This window comes from Pteropus alecto, unplaced genomic scaffold (genome assembly GCF_000325575.1).
Source record: "Pteropus alecto unplaced genomic scaffold, ASM32557v1 scaffold164, whole genome shotgun sequence".
Lineage (NCBI taxonomy): Eukaryota > Metazoa > Chordata > Mammalia > Chiroptera > Pteropodidae > Pteropus > Pteropus alecto.
In genome coordinates, this window is record NW_006439568.1 from 14,860,198 (window position 1) to 14,885,319 (window position 25,122).

Genomic DNA, 25,122 nt, shown 5'->3' on the forward strand with positions numbered 1-25,122 from the left:
TTCTGATCTAAATTAAATGCTGTTCCCTTAATTACCTCAATGAAAGTCATAATTAGAAAAGTTAAGAAATTCAAATGTTAAGACTCAAACTCATTCATCATAATTAGAATATATTGAACTGGAATGTAAAAGGATAATGCTAATCTTGCGGTTGAGACCAACAGTTTACTCCCTTTAAATCTCATCCAGGAATTAAAACGTGCATTTGAAAACTAGATTCCCTAGAAGTATTTTATATCAAATTAGTTATTTAAGAAGTTCATACTGGATTTTACATTTTTATGTTATAAGCCTTTCAGCTGATTTCCTAAAAATCTGAAATGATGCTAGTTCCAACAATATTGTCTGTGGTTAGATCTTGCATCTGAAAAATTAACTCTGCTTCTTATGTTGGTGGGAAAATTGCCTCGATATAAAATTGGAATGTAATTTATTTGGTATGACACTGAGGTGATCTTCACTAATTCATTGATAATGATTAGGCATTTCTCAATTAAGACAGCCTCATTGGAACCTTATCAGTTTGGAACAGATGTTGTTTGAACTTGGTTAATAGAGGAAAGAAGGTTGGCTATTAAAAGAAATACAGAATGGGTGCCACAGTAATCTTTAACTGGTTCATTTGATATTCAGGAATACCCCTGAAATTTGTAAAATATCTATTTTATAATTTATAAAATGGCTTAACATTTTTAAATGACATATAATCTTAAAACTAGGCTTTTAAGTAGTAAATATCATATTTTAAGTTATCTTAAATTCCTAAAATTGTTTTATATAGAAACACAATTTCATCAGTTGTGAGACAGTACAAAATGACAGCATATTTACTTTAAAAAAGGAAATTATAAGATCACAGAATCAATAATTTTTTGTAGTATTTGCTGGCTTTTTTAAGTTGAAATTTTGGGGGTGTGTTAATGCGGCATATTGATTTATGTTTACTTATCAATCACTTTCAAGCTTGATCACTCAAACCTTCTATTTTTGGATTATTATTTCTCTGAGAGACATATGATAGATTTGGCAATTAAAACCTTTCATATAGACTCAGAACTAAGAATTCATTTTTCTCACCTTAAGAAGATGACATTGAGAGCATAAAAGAACCATATATGGTTCAAGAAATCATTTAAAACTCAACAATTGTTGCTTCTAACATGATTTTCTAATATTTTCAATAAAATCCTATTGTTATATCTTACCAAGTTATATGTAAGTATGTTATGTCCTAACATGGGACTTTAAGTCTTTTGCCCCATGTAAAATCACAAAGGCAAATCTTAATACCATTTACATATTATCTACTTCGGTTTGTCCTTGAATTATAATATTCTTTATGGTTTTGGCCCAGTTCATACTGGTTGATAATTAAGTGTCCAGACCAAGCATCACTTTGTTACAAACCTATTGCCTCTGGCTGTCTAGAAGTAGATGATCTCTAAATACACTGATAATGGATTTGGTAGGATTCCCTAGTGAAGCCACCTGGTCCTGGACTTTTACTTTTTGGGAGGTTTTCGATGATTGTTTCAATTTCTTTACTGTGGATCAGTCTATTTAGATTTTCCAGCTCTTTGTGATTCAGTCTAGGAAGTTTGTATATTTCTAAGACCTTGTCCATTTCTTCTAGGTTATTGAATATAATGGCATTTGCTCTCACCAATTCAATTATAGTTCCATGCATACTGGTATCATCCTTCTCTTGTGAGACAGTGTCTATGAGCATGAACCAGTGCAACATCTAGTATCATAGTAATATTGCCATTCTTTTCAAAGTCCTAATCATTGAGTCTCTCATCAGAGACAACAAAGAAATTGACAGACTTATCCTATTATTGATCTGCTCCAGTTATATTGGTATTGAATGGCTAAATAATAATATTTATCTGAAATTCTATTAATTGGCTTTTTTTTTTTTTTTCAATGAGAGATGCTATGACATTTTGTGCAGAACAATTCATTTCGGTTTGGCACATAGTGGTCCTGACCATGAAACGCCATTAGCATGCCCCAGTTACTATGACAGTCAAACTATGTCCCCATACATGTACCCAGGAGTGGGCAATCCTGCCATGGTAGGGACCCCTGAGCCAGGATGTTAAGTAGGGATGAGACATGGTTCTGTGGCTGAAACCGTCCCTCAGTCATGGCAAAGCACTGGAATAAAACATTCAGGCCCTGGAGTTAGACTGCATGAGTTCACAAACTAGTCCTGCTCTTTATTGCTTGCATATTCTTGGACAAATTATTTAATGTTCCTGGCTCATTTTTCCCAGTGTGCAACATGAGATGATAACACTCAATTTTATAGGTTCTTTGGGAGTGTTAAAGTGAATAACATATGTAAAGTGCTTAGCACTGTGTCTGCCACTAAATGTTCATTATTATAATTATCTGTAATATGAGGTTTGCAATGTGTTGAGATTTGCATATTCTGAATTTCTATAAACCTCTTGTGGTATTTCTTATTGATATCAAAATGTAGGATATCTGCGAGTGAGTCCTATTTTTATGAAAAATCATAGCTACAAGTTATGTACATTGGTGTTAAGATAGACAATTGAAAGCTGTAACTACCATCTTTCATGGCTCTATATGTCTTGGCACTTTAAAAGAATACCTTTATCAAGCAATATTCATTGTGGGTTTTATTTATTCTTACATTAGTTTAAATAAAAATTGGATTACTTAGTTGCCAAAAAAATTACAATTAAATCAGAAGAACTAAAGATGTAAAATAACACTCTTCAATATCACAATCAAAGATTTTTATTTGTTGCTTTAGGTAAGGCTAGATTTCCCAAGAGTCGAAAGCCTGTGTCTGAGGCACAAATTATGAGTGAAAGGGTGTTACGGCCCCTTTAAATGTTAATTTGTGGGAAGGAAGTGATTACTTTTTTAATCTCTGGATCTATAGCACAGAGTAAATATACAGTTTTATTTACCCAGTTGAATCAATTATGAAAATTATTATTTACAAAATGACCTACCTTCCATAATCACTATCCAGGATGAAACTGACATTATGATGACCTAGAATTAATTAAAATACACAATCAATTAAATTCACAATCACAGGAGAACAATAACTATATATTACAAAGCTGATTTAAAAGCAAAGAAACTGTAATTATGTACTATTTATTAATCTTCAAATAAATGACAACTGATATATCTTAAAGAAGTACCTACTATTTTACTATATAAATTATAAGGTATTTCAAGGTTATAACTAGAAAAAAACCTGACAAAATCTAATAATGAATGAAGAATAATAAAAGAACATATATGTAACCATATTGCCCTTGAATTTCTTTTATCCATTTAACAGTTGTTTAGCTGGGTCAGACCCTCTGCCAGTGGTTCAGAGATGCAGGGTGAACACACAGTTTGCTCTTCTCCTAACAGAGGGTACTGTCTAGTGAAAGATACAGTCAGTCAAGAGCAATGACACCAACAGAGGACTACAAATTGTGATAAAGCTATCAAGGAAAAGAAGAGCAAATTTTGAGAATGTAAGCCAGGGGTCAAGGAAGGCTTTTTTGAAGACATGATATTTTATCTGAAATTCTCAGGATGGGAAGTTTGCAAAGGCCTGGAGGCAGAAGGGAGTGAAGCTCATTCGAGAAAAGTTTGGAGCATATGGAGTACAGAGAGCAAGGGGCGGGGGGTGGAGGAACAGTTAAATTAAGGCTCCAGAGAAAAATTAGCTAAATTAGCCACAGAATCTTTTGGATGACAAAAGAAGAAAGAAAAGAAATTCAAAGAAGCTTATCTTAAATGTAAACCTTAAGAAAAAGGTAATTCATACATGCTCACATGAAACTGAAAAAAATCCAAGGAAAAGAGGAAATGATAACTTTTAAAAAAAGGGATGAGAGTACAGAGGTCTAGGAGAATACAAAACAAGGAAATAGAATCAGGCATTTCTGAAAATTATGAAGAATAATGATGAACATTTACCAATGTAAGTTCCAGTTGTCTTACAAATCATAGAACCCAGGTCTCCACTTGGATCATCTAGTTTTAGACCATACCTAATAAAGCATATAGGTTAATTCCAAAGCTTACATTGACACTAAAGTGTTTCCCTTAAAAATATCTTATGAATTATAGACATGTATCAGGACAGAAACTGCTGCTACAACAAAAATTTCTGTGAAATGAAAGTATTATCCAGCTTTGGTTGAAGATATCTGAATAAAACTTCATTGAACAATTAAATATTTTATAATTAATTAATGGCTATCCCTATTGATATTCCTCTAAAGAGTTTATAATATTACCAAGTGAAATAATTAATTGATAAAGGTATTTCTCAAAACCTTTTTCTCATCATAATCTAAATAATAGTTCATATTATACTATACTGGAGACAACGGGAGATGTCAAGTAAATTCTTGCTATATAAATTATTGCTAATTTATTACAAAATATTATAATTTATACTGTATAATGAAGCATTTGGCTATATGATTTTGCTAGAAATTACTACTTAGACTTAGTACGTTTATATCTTCTATTTTTCTAAAAAATTATTTAAATTACTTACAAATTATCGGATTGTGGTATAAGCAGCTCACAGGGCATTCCTCCAATATAAACTCTGTATAAATATTTTATTAGAAAAGATCAAGTTATATTAAATAAATTGTTTCAAAATACTCTCCTCCCACCTTATATTTTTTCTCTCAATCACTTATTATCCATCATATATTCATTCAATGAACACCCATTGAACATTTATTATGTTGTAGTCTTTCCTCTAGGTATTGGAACACATCAGTGAACAAAACAAAGATACCTACCCTTGTGAGACTGACATTCTAACTGGGGGAGACTGATAATAAACATGATAATCATAACATATTTGGTGTGTTAGTAAGTGACAAGTACAATGGGAATAGAAAACATGGAAACAGATAATGGGGACGCTTAGATCTGAAAATTTAATTAATTCAAATACAAAAGATACTTTTGTAGTAAATTTCATACTACAGGAATTAAGGTCCACAGCACAGGCAGAACAGAAAAATCAGGATGAAAAGAACATCTAACAGTATCGGTACATAGAGCAAGGCAGGAATAAGAAGCTGAGAAGGGGCAGCACAGGGCTAGAGAGAGAATATCTGTCTTTGCATTTCTGTAGCTGATTGGGTCAACCTATTGCTTTAAGACTGATAGAACCTGATGCTATTGGAGGCCTGCAGGTTACTGACTAGTACTGTATTTTCTGTATTATCATAATAAACCACCGAGCTTCTGTGGCAGCAAGTCCCAGACTCAATATCAGGCCTGATACAAACCTGAACTTAAAACACAAGGACTTCTGTTTGGAGAGAACTTTGAACTTTCCATTTAATATATTTTTATACACAAAACCTTTCATTTGGTCATTACATTAGGTCTATAAAGAAAGTAACCTGAATTACTGTACCCATTACAGATTTATGGATTCATATTCTCCTTCCAATTTTCAGTCTTCCTGAACTAAGTGTTATTTAATTGAGAATTCTACCTCATAGAATGTCAGATAAATTAACTTTATTTCATTTAGAAAAACCTTTCAAATTTGCATATTTTACAAAATTATATATGCAGATGTACATGTGTGTTATCTGAATTGTTATTTAGTTTATCCATTTATCCATTTTATATATGTATTATATAGCATGAAGCATTTTGAAAACCAGGATACTGACTCTGTACTTCTTTCTGTAGGAAATGAATATGACTGCGATAACCCCACCTTAACCTGTAGGAAGAGAACACTAGTCAAAATACAAGTTTCCAATCCAAATGTAAACAATTATTTTTTGATGTTAAATAAGTGGACAATGTTACCATCCGGTCCATAGCTGATAAATGGAAGCACCGAGATTCAAACTCTAGGTTGTTAATAAGTTATTGATGGTTTTTAGTTTTAGCACTCTCCTGTAGAAGAGAGTGTAGAAGAAAAAGTGTCAAAATACATATTAGCAGACTTGGGTTCTCCTCCTGACCTTGACTAAGTTTTGGATCTCTAGGATTCGGTGTTTTGTTTTGTTTTTACGTGTGCAAAATGAAGCAGTTAAATTAAGTAACAAAATAATCCAAAAATAAAGTTCTGTGACTTTAATTCAATTGCTGTGGCACTTGCCTCCATGTGTCTTCTTTTAATAAAATCCATTACAGAGAAAGAAGGAATTGTGACAGACAAAAAAAAAAAAAAGGCCACTGCTTCCATATCATCCAACAGTCTATTTTTCTTCTTATGATATGAGTGAAAAGACACTGGTTAATCCTATTGTAGTGGTTTTTTAATATAATTGGACCCATGAATTTTAGAATATCATATCCCATCTATGAGTTATAAGAATATGTTTCCACATTAATAATTTACCTCAAAATCCTAACATTTTTCCCATTTGAGCTTAGAGCAGTGTTACTCCCATAGACATCAGTGAAGATTCTGCCTTGGATTGTTATCAGTGTACCTAGAAGCAAACAGAAAGTTATGTGTAAAATTATCTACCCATACACCCACACACTCAATATCAAAACAAACATCAGAGGTTCTTCCAATAAAACCAGCATCCAAACACTTATATCTCATGTTCACCACTGTTGCTTAGCATAGTCCTGAAAGTTCTATCAATTAAATAAAACATAAATAAACATTTATAGTATTAAGGAAGTATCTACAAGTAGTTATAGATTAAGAGGTGTTCCATGGAAGACAGGATAAATTATTTAATAACTATCACTTGGGTCATGAGTATTTTAATTGGAAAAAATAAATAAGAGTCCTTACTTTATACTAAAAAACAAAATTAATCTTAGGTGAAATAAAATTAAATATAAAAAATAGAACCATAAAATCTTTTGAAAAATAAATGAAAATATATATAATATTTATATAGTTGGGATTGTGGGGTCTTCTACAGCATAAAAATGAAGGAAGAAATAACAAAGATTAAGATCTTTAGAAATGATAATAAAAATTAAATATGTCTGAATGACAGGAAAATCATTAATCCATTTTAAAAGTAAATGATAAACTCAAAAATATTTCCCACGTATATGATGTATAAATGATTAATATCTTTAAAATATAAAGAATTCTTATAACCTAATATGAAAAAAAGTTGACTAGCCCTAAATTAAACAAAGGAGGTGAACAGACAATTTATAAAAGAAAAAATACAAATATTCAGTAAATATAAAATGAATTTAATTATATAAATCAAAGAATTGGAAAATTGTTTTTAAAACTTACTACACTTTTCATATAAATTCTTGAAAAAAATAGTACATAGAATTATCAAGGTTGCAGAAAAAGGCATTCTCACAAATTCCTGTTGTAATTATAAACTGGTATGATTACAGTTGTGATGAACACTAGAAGTCAGATAAATGTCAATAGGAGGAAAGTTAAATACATTATAGTAGATTCAGATGCAGCCATGAAAATCATTTTTAAAAATACTGGGAGTTATTATATAATCAAAAAATATCACATATAAATTTTTAGATATTATAATTTTATATACTAACAATTAAATTAATTACTATAAACCAAAAGGATATTTTAGTTGTAATATAACAGACCTGGAGTTCCTGATAAAGGTGTGATGCTCCTTATTGTTGGAGTTTTGAAACTTTTTACCTGTAAAATAATACTTTCAATAAGTAGTCTTACCTCTATTTCATTCCTAGTTTTATGGAATCTCTGCTTCTTACATTATTTAAACAATATCCATAATATGACTTTCAAAATATTTATTTTATATATATATGAAATAAAGTTAAGAATATTATTCTGTTTATTCAGATCTTTTTCTTACCCCGGAAATCCTCTCTCATTTCAAAGTATTTCTAGCTTGGAATTTTAAAATTCAATCATCCTTTTGTTATCAGTGTAAGTCAAACTACAGTAATGAAACTCTCTGGTAAAGACAGTTAGGAATTTGGTGAAATACAGTTAAAGAAAGACTACTTTGGGTTAAGCCCAAAAAGAAAAAATAACTAAGCATTTTTCAAAAACACAGAAGCAAAACTTGGAAAAAACCCATCAGATTAAGCTTTGGTAACCCAGCTAATGTTAATTTTCTAGAGCACTGCAGGTATAATTCTTAAGAATTGTGACACAAAATGGGAACTGGAAGAAAGTGGAATTCCAGAGAGGCCACCAGTGTGATGGCAACTCTTATACTTTGGGAGACAGAATAATAGCCCCCAAAGATGTCCATGGCCCTAACCTCTGTAACTTGTGACTATGTTAGGTTATATGGCAGATGGTTACAGATGGAATTAAGGTTGTTAAAGAGCTGATCTTAATAGAGGGAGATGATTTTCGATTATCTGGGTGGGCCCAATGCAACCACAAGGGTCCTTATAAGTGGAAGAGGGAGAGAGAATAAAGAGAAGAAGATGTGACAACAAAAGCAAGGTCAGAGTGATGCAATGTGATAAGAACTCAAACGCCATTGCTAGCTTTGAAAGCAGAGGAAGGGACCATGAGCCAAGGAGTGTGGGAAACTTCTAGATGGAAAAGGCAAGGAAACAGATTCTCCCCTGGAGCCTCCCAAAGGACCATAAACTCCCAACACCTTGATCTTAGCCCACTGAGATCCAAATTAGACTTCTAACCTAGAGAGCTGAAAGGTAATAAAGCTGTGTTGTTGTAAGTCACTAAGTGTGAGTAATTTTTTATGGCAGTAATTAGGAAACTAATACATATCTGTTAGAGATATTTGGGTGAATTTATGAGGCAAGAGGGACTCATTACTATGGGCCAGTTTTGGAGTCAAGCTGTCCGAATTCAAATTTGAGCTCTACCACCTGCAAACTGCATGACTTTAGGTAAGTGATGTGATTTCTCAAGCCCTCAGTTTTATTGTCCATAAAAGAGATAATACTACTAGTATACAGTTATAGAATCATTGTGAGAGTAAAGAATTAATATTTACAAAGTACTTAGACTACCACATGGCACATAGCCAATGCTATATTAATTCTTAGCTATTATTATTCAAGTAAACATATGCCAAGTTCTTTTCAAAAGGCAAAATGAAAAATAATTTCTGCAAAAGGGAAATACACTACAATGTGAAAAACAAATAAATACCAAATAGGTAAAGAGCAGAGCTGATGGGCAAAATAAAGAATCCTCAGTTACTGAGACATATACAGACAAAATTCTATACTTAAAAACAAATATGGTAGTCCTCCTTTATCCACAGTTTCAATGTCCACGTGGACAACAGAAATAAACAATTCATAAGTTTTAAATTGCATGCTGTTCTGAGTATTGTGATGAAATCCTGAAAGTCCCACTCTGTCCTGCCCAGGATGTGAATCATCCATCCCTGTGTACGGTGTCTCCACTCCGTATGTGCACCCTGCCCATCAGTCACTTAGTAGCCCTCTTGGTCATCAGATTGACTATCGAGGTATCACAGTGCTTGAGGTCAAGTAACCCTTATTTTATGTAAAAATGGCCCCCAAATACAAAAGGAGTGATAGTGAGCTGGCAAATCAAATATGTCAAAGAAAAGCCTTAAAATGCTTCTTTTAGGTGAAGAAGTGAAAGTTCTCAATTTAGTAAAAAAAGAAAAAAAAAAAAGCCATGTGCTGAGATTGCTAAGATCTACTGTAAGAATGAATCTTCTATCTGTGAAATTATAAAGGAGGAAAAAGAAATTCATGCTAGTTCTGCTGTCGTACCTCAAACTGCAAAAGTTACAGTCACAGTGTGTGATAAGTGCATAGTTAAGATGGAAGAAGCATTATATTTGTGAGAGGAAGACGTGAACAGAAAACATGTTCTGTTGACATTTTTTATTAGCGGCACCATATTGCTCCAGAAAGGGATTACTGAAATAAGTGACAACGAATCAATTACTGCAAGTAAGGGATGGTTATGCACTTTCAGGAATATGTGTGGACTGAAAAATATAGACTACCAAAGAGGCTGAGTCTTCTGATGAAGCTGTCACACTTCCAGCAGAGTTGAAGAAGTTGATCAGGGACAGGTTCTACCTGCAGTTTCAGACATCTACTAGGGCCTTGGAATGTACCCCAGTGAATAAGGAGGAACTACTGTGGTGTAGGAGAAAACAAATGGACTAGAAATAGATCAAGAAGAGTCTGTCTGCAGAAACACAAGGGCGCCATAGAAAACAGAAAGGACAGAAACATGGGCAGCAATTTTAAGGAATAATCGAAGTTTTTTGTGAGAGATTGCTGATGCAGGAAAAGGTGAATGGATACAAAAATAACACAAGCAAAATAAACTAGCACAAAATAGATTCTCAATAAATATCAGTTGTCCCTTTATTCTTGTTCAGGGACATCCTAAAAGAAAGATGCCCAGATTTCTACTTAAAAAGACATATATTTTTTTAGACTGCCAAGAAAAGAGATAAATTTGAAATGTGAGGCTATGAATGACTTCAGACTTATTCTTCACACTTTAAATGATAAAAGAAGAGAAATGTTTAATGAAGAAAGAAAAATATTTACATTTCTATTCAAAATGAAGGAGACTTTGATGAAAATAAAAAAAGAAGAATCAAACTAATAACAGAAATGGAGAGAGAGAAAAAATAGTCTGAACAAGAAAATAATTTGGAAGTCTAAAAGTTTAATTCATCAATAAAATTAATTTTAAAAAGGGAGAAACAAATCAGAAATAATGAGACTCTATTACTATGGAAAATCATTAAAACTAGGTAAAATTATCCTTAGCCACATGCTAACATATTTTTAAGTGTGGACACAGATAACAATCTGTAAAATTAAAAAATAAGAACCCAGTTCCGCATGAAAGTACAAGATCAATTATATGTAGGTTAAAGATGAGCTCCCACATACATAGAAGCTGCATGCGCGACTGTGAATGTGTCCTTGGCAGGTATTATTTTCTGTAATTGGAACCCCATCCACACTGACTCTAACAGTGTAGGAATCTTCTGGCATTGCTCTGGAAGGCAAATGAAGACCATGTAAGGAATGCAATAACTCTTTTATTTAATGTATAGTATTAATAAAAAATACTGCCTCGGACTACATGTCAGTTTTGAAAAAAAGTGTCTAAAATTCTAACTGAGCTACAGTTAAATTCTGTTCTATATTATGAAAAGATAATCTCCATCTTAAACTCTGTACTGAAAAGTCTAACATCATAGACACCAGGCAAATGCTTATTCTAACTGTATTGATGCTTATTGAAAAGAAAAATAAATGCAATAACAACTGTAATGATAATCATTTAAAATAGTAACATATCACCTTGCTTTGTTTTTAAAAAACTTTCAATCAAGTTTCTTCCTACGTAAGATTTTGCTGCAGAAAAACAGCCAATATGACAAATGTAGCCAATCCTCTGAAATGAAATCCTCTGAAATGTATGCTACGTGTTTCAATATTGAAAGTTGCAATTTATAATAATTAATTTTTTTCCTAAGTTGCTAATAACAAACATTAATTTGGGCTAATAGTAAAGAACTTGAAATGTCACTATACAAAACAATCATCTTTAATCTTAATGACTATGTCAAGATTTTGAACAAAATTAATCAAACCTGACAGGAAAGCATAATTTTGATATTTTGAGGAGCATCATTACAATTTAATAGTAGCCATTTATCTTCTAAAAAAGATCAATAATGATAATAGCTCTAATAACCTGGAAAAGAATATAGAATATAGTTTATTATGCCAATATGTGGAAAGAGCATTATAATTGAATATAATAAAGGTATAAAATAGTATAAACATCATGAAATCAAAAATAGCTAATAATCAGAAAAATATAATAGCCAGAATGATAAACTACTATAATACTAATATGCATAAATGTAATTCTGATATGACAAAAATATTATTAAGATACTTTAAACATACCTAGTATAGCATGTAATTTGAGTTGAATGACTTGCATCTCTTTCTACATCGCAAGAAAATGATCGAAAAGAAGAAACTAATTGTACACTGCTTCCCAACTCAGCATCCTCAACTCCATAGTTAAACTGGTTTGCTTGAGCAAAACCTGGAAAAGTAAAAACACTCAATTATTATTAATGAATTCTGTTTTGAGATCTAATAATTGTCATTCAATATTGAACTATTCAATAAATAATAAGGAATGATATTGAAGTAAGCAGTTATATGAAATAAGTAAACCTATTTCACATTTATTCTTATGGTTGTAACCTCCTTTTGGAAGCAGAAAAACTAGACTTTAATTAATTTATTCATAAAAGTAATTTTTGAGAACCTATTATTTGTCAGGTGCTGTTAAATGCTGTAGAATCCAACAGCTTGTATTCCAGAGGTAGGGTAGGGAGGGGTGGAGAAAATAGACAAATAAATATTTCATATATATATATATTTCATATATATATCTCACTATATATATATATAAGAAAAAAACCTGGGCACCACAAAGGACAACTGGGGCTCAGTCTTGCTTGTAATTTCTAAGGAAAATATAAACCACCTCTCAGAATCAAAGAATTGACAATAAGAAGCGTTTATTCATCAAATTCTGTTCCTAGAGTTGAGAGTTCTCATTGGGGGAAATAACTTTTCCTGTACCCAAGAGAATCAGAGAAATGGATGATGTGAAAAGGAGCAGAACATCATTTTAATCTCACTATAAATATATGAAAATTCAAAACTAGATTTGGAAATAAACACGAATTAAGAATTTATGATACATAAAAATATTTTATATTGTTGAAACAACATTCAATTTCAAAATAAACCTAAGAAGTGAAACCTATGAAAAAAATTAGATAATGTGCTATTAATTAAATCCTATAATGAAATACTCCCCTAGTAAAAATGTTTAAAAGGTGCTTAATACTGTTCAAGTATACAGATTAAATCCATGAAGTTGTCTAAGTCATAATATTTTCTGAAACAAAGGTAAGTTAGTAAATAAACAGTTTTTGCCCAGATTACTTCGAAATCTAAAATTCCTAAATTTTATGTATATTTTTAAATATGTGCATTTCTGAAAATATGTGTGTTAAAAAATACATGCATTTCTTTGAATTTCACAAGTGCTTAACATTAAAACACCACTATAGCCAAATTGATGACTAATGATATTTTTGAAATTATGAAAATTTTTCTTTTACACTAAACAATTTGCATCCATGTCATTAATATAAACATATAAACTAAATTTCAGAACTTAATTACCTACAGATCACATCATTCCCACAGTACAATAATTAACTTAAAATTGGTGTAAAAAGAAAAAGGTAAACCTGGAGATGTCGATTTAACTCTTTAAACCCTATGTGTTTTATTACTAATGTTAAAAAAAAATTAAGTATTTACCTTAAATTCTCAGTCGTTTTCAAATATGTTTCAACAAAACAATCACCACTACAATAGCTACGCACAGTAAGTAACCTTTGGTAATTGAAATGACTAAATTGGGGTTGCCAGGTGTCTGTGGCGTGACTGCTTTCTAAATTACATTTTCAGTGTTCTACAAAGGTCTGTTAGGAAACACTAATATTGCCCGGTTTTGTGTAGGACTGGAAGTAGGACTTCACTGTGCCAGATGTTCGTCCAATGCCAAAGACCCTAAGGTCTGGTTCCAGCAAAGCTGCATGTCAGGAGACAGTGCTGCTTCAGGAAAGGGCACTTGGACCCTGACATCCTGGGGCAGAATCCCAGCGCCAGCATTTCCTTGCAGTATGACTTTAGTGTTTTATACACAGCTCTCTGTCTTAGTCTCTCCATTTGAAACTGCCCACAATAATCTATTTATGGGATTGTTAGGAAGACTAAATGAGGGCTTATATATATTGCTTAACGTGGTGTCTGGCTCATATGTTAAGAGCTCAACTGACATCTGCTCTTATCATTAGTCACAAAAACCCTGAGTCTTAGGTTCATTATTAATATACTTTTTAAAAAATAACAGAGAACTAAGAGTGATGGTCAGGATTTGAACTCAGGTTGTAGATGTCAATCAGGCACACTTGTGATATTCAGAGAAAAATAATATTTAAAAATGCATATTATGAAGCCATTCCCTGTTATCCAGTATAACTTCCTCTAGACCTTATGTTCTTAGCTCTTCTCCTATCCTTTCTTTGTAAAAAAGTAAGCAGAAATTCAACAAAGGAATTTTAATAAATACTGTCTTCTTCTTCTTAGCTTAAATAAATATTAACCAAACAGGACTTATTTAGTATAGACTAAGATACAAATAAAAGCATCAATTTAACATGTCAAATATATTTACATCGAACTTGCAGTTTTGACTATAGAAAGGCAATTACTGCTAACGTGGAATTGTGAGAAGACACATGAAAACGCAGAAAAGCAAGCTACTTGTAAACCCACATGTTTCCTTTGCCAACTTCTGCTTATCTCTGTAGTTCACATTGAGTTTGGAACACACAGGAGGGCTGCTGGCAACTAAAGAATGGAAAGTTTTACTTTCTGGGGTGGCTCAGGATGCGATGTGTGTTATTATTTCCCTATTAGGTACATGTCACATCGATGATAAGGCAATGCAGATGTGTTTTTCAGCATTCTTAAGACAAATACAATTCTAAAAATTAATATTAACAAAAGATGAGGTTTTTAGCTTAGGAATTGTTTTAATGTCATATTCATATATATATAAATTATATTTATCTCCTATGAGTAAAATCTAGGGGAATATATAAACCAAATTAATAAGATCTGTAAACATTTTCATTATAAATTGTGCTTTAAAAAAACAAGCATAGAAATATTTCTAATTTTTAGCTAGTTCCAGAGTTAAAAAAAATACAACAGAATCACCTTTTAAAGAAATTTTATTTTACAAGTATAATTTTTAAAACTTCAAAGGAATCACCTTAAAATTTTTTTTAATATAAAAGTATAATTCTAAATAAATAAACGGATATAAAGTAGATACCTCTAGAAGTACTGCAAAGCACAAAGATCAAGGGAAGGGCTAGGTGTACACTGGAAACAGAAAAGGTTGAGGCCTCAGATGGAAATTCCTAACATGTTGATGTATTTTTTTCTTTTGCAAAAAACACTGGAGACAGGATTTGCCAGGCACAAAAACCTGAGCCTCTCGATAGCAGCCTGTGCCGTTATCACGGAAGATGTCAGCTGCCATGTACAACACAGGCTGTTTGGTTTCGCTCCTTAAAAAAAGCTGGGATGAGAGTGTATAAACTTACTTAAAAGTTATAGCACTGAAAACAATGAGAAGGAAAGGTGCAGTGTGGTGGAAGAATTAAACTAAACCTACAACAGAAATGCGAAGGAATCAAAAACAAAATAGCTCTAATTTATGGAGTTGGAGCTTATCCTATGTATGGGTACCTCAGACACATCATCCATTTCAACATTTGCAATAGTCCCAATAGGTAAGAATTACCATCCCATTTTACTGATGAGGAAGCTGAGGCTTAGGGCAGTAACTTGCCCCCAGTTGCATAGTGGGAAGTGGCAAAGATGCTCTTGGCAGCCAGTCAGACCAGACCAAAGTTCATGTACTTTCCATAACATTATAAAAATTGTATGATTCAACACTTCATATTAACAAAAATATATGTGCCAGACATTGTAATAGGAAAATATATAGGAAAAAAGGCCGAAAGTAAAACGTTATTTTAGCTTACTGATTTTTTAAAAATATGATAAATACTAAGGGAGACAATTGAGAAGTACGAGGTATGGATATAATGTACTAAAACCAATAAAATTAGAAGCATTCTAAACTGATCACAATGGTAATACTCCTCATCAAATCAGTCATCTCAGAAGAAGGTAGAACTATTTCTACGATCATGCCATTGCACAAAACACTTTTACTTGGGCATCGTAACTGTAAAATTATATATCTTTGGCTCCTGAAGCACAGCCTTTAGAACAAAGTAATACAGTAGCAAATTTTTGCCTGTAAAGGTAAATAATATGAATGGAAATAGCCAAGAGTCATTTGGATAAACCAAAATATTAAAGTAGATCTTTCTAGAGGGTGGAATGTCAAAGAACTCACTCTCTAAATCAAACGTTTCTATAATAGTTAATTTTTTCATCATGACTTTTACAAAAATAAAACACTTTAAACGTCATGTGGGACCGACTTTTAGGTAATCATCTAGCATTTACAATTTCATTTATAAAGTGTTCGTGTGTGATTAATAACATAGCTCAGCATGTGATTCTAAACATGGAGCACTGGGGAGAGGCAGCACTGATGAACTGTGTGAATGTAGTCTTTTCAAATAAACTTTGTTCAAGTACCATATCCATGTAGCTATCGGAGCTCTGGTGTGTTCTGCAAATTCATTATCACTGCTTTATACACATGCTGAATATATCATGGGCCCCCCAAACTCACATGAAACAGTATTTAGACTCAGCCTCTGGGAAAGACATGTGCTAACACACGGTTAGTCACCTACAGGGTGTAGTCACAGCAGGGAAAGGAAGACAAATCTGGGTGGGGGTGCAGGTATCTGTAATTCAAATAGTATTTAACTATTATATAATTCTCTGCCAAAAGCACATATAAACTGAGACTGATGGAAAAATTAGATATTCACCATGACACTTAGTGCTTCATAAGAGGATTACTCTAGAGCCTCCATAAAAGAACAAACGTTATAGTTAGATTAACAAGGATATTCTTCCAAACTGCCTTAAGAATAAAGTATTTGTTTTGTATTTTCGTATTTCTAACTAGGGATGATCTGGACCTATGTACTTAATCTCAAACCATGGTTCCTGGATCAGAAAAAGTTCAGGTCACGAGAGAGAAGGAAAGAACTGGGTGGTTGTTTTGTTTCATTTTGTTTTCAACTGGGCATTTCTTTCATGGCATATAAATCTCTGTTAAAAACCTAATAGCTTTCAAGCACCTTATCTTAACAGCAATTTACAATATAAAGGAGCTATGGGTAAAGACATTTGAAAAATAGTCTTTAACAAATACATTGTCTCCAGGTGTTTAATTCTAAAAAAAGAACACTTTAATACAAAATATATTGTTCAGAATTCAGCGGCATAAACCATTTTAATATATCATTGAGAGATTAGATTATACAGAAATATTGCTTAGAAGTACTGAAAGACATTTCAATACATATAACAGAATTAAATATCTTGCTTTGTCAATTCTCTGCCTCCAAAATGTTCTCATTTCTCTTCTTATTAATTAAATAATAGCTTTTGTTAATATTCTTTTAAAATTTTTCTTTCTCGTCCTTCAAAAAATAAGCATCTGAATACCACAATCATTTTGATTGAAAAGGCCGCCTTATAGCTAGAAGAACCACATATTTCTATTTAATTGTAGGAATAGTTGCTCATTAAATATATTCACTGATCGCCTACTATGTTCTCGTCCCAAGACCAGGCAAGGAGAGAGACATACATAACCCATGCTTTGATGAAGCACATGACAGAAGAAGGAATCCAAAGATTTACTGTCAATGGACTTTCTCTTATCATTACCATCCTATTTCTCTGTCATCCTCTCTTACTAACATTCTACCTCCCAACCACCAAATATTTTTGATATAAAAATAAAGGTTAGACCCATGAAGAACAAAGCAAATAATTGCAGAGTTCAGTTAAAAATATTCCTTTCAAATCAGTCATTAAAATCCAGATGTTGGAGTTATAACACGATTTTAGATGATTGTGTTGATAGCTGTCAAAGGGAATAGAATTTTACTACTCTGGCTGATTAAAGAAATAACTCCAGTGGACTTTTTTTTTTTTTTTTTTTTAAACCATAAGACTCTAAATGTGAAATAGTCTTTAAAATACCACAACCATGATAAGAAAAAAAAAAAGGCAACCATACCTTCTCCTTTGATAGTTAGTCTTGTGGCTCCATTTATGCTGCCATATTTAGGTATTATTTCTGTGACTTTAGGAATTATTTTAGAGTCACCTGAAAGATATTAAAGTATAATAGAGGTAAAATCGTCAAGTACTTCATTTCAAGCATCAAATTTCATACTATATATTACGACGTTAGAAAAATATCATGAAGATTATAGGACTTAAATATACAAACATTTTATTTTTGGCTCTACTGCCAACCAATGGCTTGACAGGGAGTTAAGTCATTAACTTAGTTAATACTCATTGGGTTCATGTAAAGCACTATCTCAGGTGCTACAAAGAGCAGGAACAACACATGATCATTTTTATGTATCATATTATAAAACATTTATTAAATTCTTAAATTCATGTAGTTATCTACTTACTGCAGCTCCATAACTACAGTTAGCCCACACTGCAGCAGACAATTCTGAAGAAATAACACCATGGAGAAATAGGTCATTATACAAGCACATAGGAAATGTAAAGCTAGTAGATCTAAAGAATACTCCAGGTACAAAGAGGAATGTTGTGTTTTACGAAGAAATTGTTTCTGTGACAGAGTAAGGCTTCAGGAAAGATAATTTCTGGAATTTTTCTAGCCTCCTGATACTAGTGAGTTCTTAATGCAAAGGTCATTGATTCATTCAACAAACGGTGTTGGGTTTCTGAGGATATAAAAATATGTAAAAGTCTCAACTTTCCAGAAGTTTAGCTTAGACAGTACAGAGTGACAGAAAAGAGCACAGGGGCCATGGGTGACTCAGAAGGGGCATTTCACCCATACATCTTGGGTCATAATGAGCTTATTGAAAGAAGCGGTGCTGCATCTTGGAGGGCAAGTATGAATTAGCTAGACTAGACCAACTGTGGGAAGACAAAGAGTTCCAGACTTAGGGAGGTGCCTATGCAAGCACAGGGGTGAGTGAGTGACTTCTTTGGAGACTGTAAGCAATGCTTTAAAACAACTCAAAGATATACAGTGGCCAGTGGGATTTACTTTCCGCTTAAACTGTACAGATCCGTGAATTCTTGGATCCAGTAACGAATTCTCAGAATAAGTGGGAAAATTTAGTGGGAGCACAAAGAAAAGCCACAAAAACCATCAATTGTTTGAAACGGAATTATGAGGAAGGTAAAAGAGATTACAGACGTATCGTTCATTCCCGTCTGAGAAGCGTTTAGCAAGGCCTTCACCTATAGCGGCAAAGCTTTCAAACATAAAGTTGTCCCGCTCCACCCCCACGCAAGGCCTCTGTACTTCAGGCCTGTCTTTGCCAAGAGCTCCAAGGCTGTTCCTGCTTCAGGCATTTTTATAACTAATCCCACAGCCAAGAGCAGGAAACTCCAGCTGGATCCTATCTCCAAGGCCAGCAGCTCCTCATCTATCTCAGGTTCATCCTCCTGTTATCTCCACGGACAACTCCAATTTCCTATCTTATCAGTCTCTCCCCAGCCCTCTCCTGGGTATTACTTTGAAGGCACAGGGCAGGTGGCCCTGGAAGTGACTGACACCCGCCACAAAGACCCATTTCTGTCCTACTGGGAGACCTCCCTTCAGTGGGGCAAAGAGACCCAAGACGAGCGAAGAGAGGGAGGACTTAGGTTGGGACTCCTGCCTACACCCCACCCCCACACCCCAGGCCAAATTTCAGTCCTTTTTCAACAGTCACTAGGGGGAGAGAAGGTGAGAGTCTATAATTCAACAACACTGATGGATTAAGAACAATCTCCTTCTCTCCCTCCTTCCTGTCCTCCTTCTCTCCCTGTCTCCCTCCTTCCGTCTCTGTGTCTCTGTCTCTGTCTTTCTGTCTGTCTCTGTCTCTTAGGCCTGCTTTCCAGGTCCCTAGGTCCCAAGCTCAACACGCAGCCGCACCCACGTCTTTGGCCCAGGGCTGGTGCCACCCGGTCCCGTCTGTCCCGCGACCCCAGGAGCAGTGACTGCGTCTTCACTGACTTATCCTGCGTGCCTCCCCAGCGCCCCGAATGGTTACCTGTGCGGGGGTCCGCAGCACACAGCAGCAGCCCCCAGAGGCCCAAAAGCCACAGGTGTCCCATCGCGGCTCGAGCTCCGCAGAGTCGAGCCTGCCGCCCGGCTGCAAGACCGCCGCCCGCTGGCGCGCCGGGTGCGTCCCACGCGCGCAGGGGACCGCCCCGCCCCCGGCTCTCCGGCGGCTCTCCGGTGGGATTTGTACACAGATACACACCCTTCACCGGAGAAACGAGCTGGCCCGGAGCCAGTCTGCATTCATCAAACCTCCACACTCAGACCTGGGTGCCAACCTCCCAGGACTGTCCCCATAGGCGTAATAGCTCTACTCCTTTGGGCGAGAGATCAATGGGCAAGTTTTTCATCAATCCCGGCTTTCCCCCCCACCCCCCTCTTTCCTTCTTTTTTATTTTATTTTTAAAATTCTGGGCCTGCATATTTTCATTGCCCCTCTGTCATGATTATGAATCATCCCCAGTTGGTCCTAAAAGTCCACGTACACAAACCTCACACATTTTCCCCCTTTGCATTCAAATATGTTCGTGCTATCCCTGTGACAATCATACTAATCTTTATTGATCTCTCGGTATGTCCCAAACACCATGCCTAGTGCTTCAGAGACTTCAACTCACAGTAATCTCAAAAGGACTATTACTATCGTTATTGCTATAATCATCCCTAGTGAGCACAGACTTGCTCAAGGCCATACACTCAAGTACCTGCAGGAATGTCAATTTTGCAGGAATGTCTGCTGAATTGGGGGTAGCGGAGGAGATAAGAGAAGGGTAAGTAACTTGCTCAAGGCCATACACTCAAGTGTAGAGTGAGGACTCAAAATGAGTAGTGACTCCAGAACCAGTGCTCTTATCTCCTCTGCTGCCCCCAATTCAGCAGACTTCTAGTGAGGGTTGGCAAAGCTTAGCACATACTTATGCTTAAAAATTATTCATTGATTATTGGAAATCAGATTTAACTCAGCATCCTGTATGTTTATTTATTAAATCTGAGAACTGTAGTTGGGAAGAGAGAGAGAAGGAATGAAGAGAGAACTCTAAAATAAGTAAATAAAATTACATCCTTAAATTTTAATAAGTAAAATTAGGAGTTTGTAGCTATCTCACTGGGATTAAGAAATAATTTTGTTAGATTTTGGTTAATCTTAGGCATCTAATAATTTTTTGCAAACTTCCAGCGTCACCACTTTAGTAACAACAGTGCCAGCAGGGGTACCCCAACCTTCCTGCTCTTGGAACTCTCTGTAGCACGTGTCACTGCTAACGTCTTTCTTGAAATTCCATTCCTCTGAATAGTCTTGGGTTTCTTCCTACCTCTCCGATCGCTTTTATCTCATATTTTTTCTCTTCCATCTCTTCCTGAAAATTGACATTCCTGCAGGTACAATTCACTCTTCCCCTCCTCTACCTAGAAGCAGGCCAGTTAGCAGAAAAACAGCTAGCCGAATGACAATTTGCCAATTAATTATTTGTCATATTTACTAAATTTAAAGATTGTAATGTATAACAATATTTAGGAGCTTTACCAAGAATAATTTAGCAGTATTAACAAAGATATTAACTTTTGCTTATTAGCTACGAAATGTGTAAAGTGTATATTTCAATATCAATAACCAAAATAAAATTTAATGTGGGAATTTTTATGTGGAAGCGTTTGGCTAATTTTGATTTCTTTTTGACGCTTTCAAATTAAAGTTAGATTAAGTTAACTTAAATTTTGGATGATTTCACTAAAAAGTGATTTAAATATAATTTAATTCAAAATTCTGATTTTTTTCAGTCTTTTGAATTTACAAATTAAAATAGAGTGTGAAGAATAGTACTAAAAATAATATTAAAAATGCTTTAGTATAAAAAAGTAGAAAATGTCATTCAAAAGCATTATGAAAGAAATAAGAAATAGGTAAAAAATTTTACTCCATTTCTTATACTCAAGTTTGATTTCTAATGAGGAACCATTGACATGGCCAGACTTTCCTGTAGGAAAAAAAATGCATATTGTTTATAGCAAAGGGGAAAACTGTTCTAAATTTTGTATGTACCAATAAAGTGATTAGGAACCTTTTTATGTTGATTCCTGCTTTGCCAAACTTTCAGCATTTTTAAGATTCTTTCACCAAATTCTCAGATAGTATATCAACCTACAAATAACATTCAATATTTAATGTATAATGTATAACTTATAACAAGTTAACTGTATATGCAAATATATATAAGTATATGTATGTATATGCATATAAGTACAGACACATATACATAAATGTATATAATATGTATACATATGTGACATCTGATAATATTAAAAATGTGCATATAATTTATTATATATTTCATTATCGGTAGCCAAAATTAAACAATCCTGTTAAAGCTTCTAAATATTTCTGTTAAATTACAGTCATTTAATTTGGCAAATGTGGCAAATTTGTCATTTAACAAATTGATCATTTAGCTAATTATCTTCAGTAAAGTTGATATTTCAGCAAATTAGCCTACTTTTCTGTCTTAACATGCCTAAGTTTCTTATAGAGCCAAGAACTATAATTTGCATATATCGATTTTCACTCAACTGTTGTTGAATGAATGAGCACTTTTCTCTAAACAGTACCTATTTATACAACATATCAATTTCCTGACAGATATCACACCAATGAGATTTTTAATCTTAAATTATTATCATATGTGTTTAGGACTATGTGACAATCAATAATTATAACTAGATGAAAATTTATATAACCAAAAGGTCAACTTTGTACCAGAAGAAGTGGTTATGTAGTTTATTTCATAACTAAAGATTTAAATTGTTTTCATCTGTATAATCTTTAAACCTATACAATTCAGACACCATGGAACACAAACATGGGAAGACATGAAAGGAAAACCCTGATCACTGAACTCTATGCTTCTTTTGTAAGTTAAAAAAAAATTTAGCTCTAGCAAAACCTTACCTATAAGTCCAACGGCATCATGGGCATGTGACCTGTGCAGTCTTCTAGGACTCCGAGCTTGTTTTAATGCTCTGCTGTCACCATCTTGAAATTCTTCATGCTTTTTGAATGGGATCTCACAATTATGTAGCTGGTTCCACCTGCCTTTATGATTGAAAAAGAGGCAGATTTTAAACCCATTGCTCACTCGATTTAAAAGCAATAAGAAAGGAGTTAGTAGGGACTTTTGCAGAATTAGAAAGAATAAGAAATTTACTTAATTTGGAAAACGAGCTGTGTGCTGGAGCCTGATTTTGAATCTAGACCTAATTGTGAGAGAGATGAACAAAATGAGGTACCTACAAAACAGTAGTTTGCCTTCAACAAATATTCAGTATTCTAGGCATTAAGAATATGGCAGTAATTTTTTAAAAATCTCTATCCTAAATTGAACTTACATTCTTAAGTGGAGATAGACAATAAACAAGATAAATTAGTAAAATATGTAGTATGTCAGAAAGTAATATATGTTAGGAAGAGAGAAATAAAGCAGGGAAGAATATAATTTTGTGTGTGTGTGTGTCTGTGTGTGTGTGTGTGTTGTGTGATGAAATTTTGGGTGACATGACCGGGAAACTGTCACAGAGAGATGAATTCTGGGTAAAGATCTGAGGGTCTAAAATGAGTCTTTAACTATGTGTACATCTGGGAGAAGTAAATCCCAGGCACCTGGAAGAACAAATGCCAACGCCACGAGGAAGGAATGTGGTTGGTGTGTAAGGACCAGAGAAGCCAGAGTGCCCGGAGTACGGACAAGCCAGGGGAAGACATGAAGTCAGAGAAGCAGGGGGAGGTGGGACAGTTCACGCAGGATCATAGCTTTGACTTTGAGGGAGATGGGAATCCACCGTAGAATATTGAGCTAAAATGTGACGTGATCCAACTTGTTTTCAGAAAAACACCCAGTTGCTGTGTTCTTGCACTGAATATGTGACTGAAATCCAGTTAAGGCCTCCGTAGAGACTTTTGAGATTCTGGAAGGTGTAAGCTCCCTATGACTTCTGAAAGCCCAATGTTTTACGGATTGGGTAAAATATGGGAGCTAGATTCCATATACAAAACTATTTTTGTGAGCATCGTTGCTAGAAGGAAAGTACTAAGGACTTATAAAGTCCTTGACTATAACTTAGACTTTATGTCACACCTCCTAAGAAGAATGTCCGTAATTCTCATACTTTATTACCCTCCCAGCATCCCCAGCAGTTGGGAGATGTGTTGTTGATAGGCAACTGTCACAGAGAACAGTTCAGTGACTAATGGAGTCATTAAGCACATTAATGGTAGATCTGAGTAGAACCAGAGCACTCACTCACATCATTTTAGCCAAACTGAATGCTCCCCAAATCACAAAATGTGTATCACTACCTAAATCACCCACACATCAGATTGGCTGAGTTCTAATGGGCAAATTTATTTCAGTTACTCTACTTTGTGCCTCTTATCCCATCTAAGCCAAACTTTGATGTAAGTAGCTGTCTAAAATTAGGATAAAGTCTCAAAAGGTGTGCTCTCAATAGTTTTAGAATGAGAACGTACACAATAACTGAAAGCCACTTATCATCACTTAATTCTGGTGATCCCAGGCACAAAACCAACAAATTCATGGATGTGGTAAGTACTGGCACCAGCTCTTGTTCTCAAAACTATTTTATGAGCAACACTCCACCACGAGTAGAGATTCTATCTGCTTTCTTCACTGCCTTTCTTCACCATTGTCATCATAAGGCAACATTCATTGAACGTCCAGAGTTTTGGCACTCTTGTTTTTTGAACCAAGTGGCGTAGTATGAAAAAGGAAAATATGAATATTATTCCCTTTTAAAAGGACTCTCTGTGAAGAGCATAATGACAGAGAAATAGACACTGGAAATTGTTTGCTTTCACTTCTTATTAAGAATTTACTCTGCTTCTTTTTTTTGATAAAGTAACTGAAAAAACTATTTCAGTTATGGCATATGCTATTTAAATCAACTTGCTGCCTGCATTAGTGAACTAGCTTCAGAAAAGTCCCAGTTAAATAGTATCTGCATCTCACTGCAGCATCATCTTGATTTATACCAGAAGCACGTTCTGAGGCCCTAATAATTAAGTTTTAATTCAATAACACTTTTATCTTGAAAAAGCTGCCTGGCCTGAACTGGAATCGGGCCTGTCGTGATGGTAACACATTTGTTAGAGGTCCAGAGAGGACCAAAATACAGGCTTCGAGTGCCCCCTGGTGGCTGATAGGCAGAATAACCAAACATGATTTGAAGTCTGTAATAAACTGGCAGAT

The 25,122-nt window shown here is 34.3% G+C and overlaps 1 protein-coding gene across 1 annotated transcript in view; it reads right to left on the reverse strand.

Moving 5' to 3' along the window:
• PKHD1L1 (PKHD1 like 1) overlaps positions 1-19,926 on the reverse strand; it is a 132,682-nt gene extending 112,756 nt beyond the window's left edge. Inside the window, exons 1-9 of the mRNA XM_025050064.1 lie at positions 19,854-19,926; positions 17,837-17,926; positions 11,893-12,037; positions 10,861-10,969; positions 7,594-7,651; positions 6,386-6,479; positions 4,556-4,609; positions 3,967-4,040; positions 2,994-3,036 (exon numbers count right to left, since the gene is read on the reverse strand). Coding sequence (XP_024905832.1) covers positions 2,994-3,036; positions 3,967-4,040; positions 4,556-4,609; positions 6,386-6,479; positions 7,594-7,651; positions 10,861-10,969; positions 11,893-12,037; positions 17,837-17,926; positions 19,854-19,917 — 731 coding nt within the window. The 5' untranslated portion in view covers positions 19,918-19,926. The remainder of the gene's footprint in view (positions 1-2,993; positions 3,037-3,966; positions 4,041-4,555; positions 4,610-6,385; positions 6,480-7,593; positions 7,652-10,860; positions 10,970-11,892; positions 12,038-17,836; positions 17,927-19,853) is intronic.
• Positions 19,927-25,122: the final 5,196 nt, after the last annotated feature.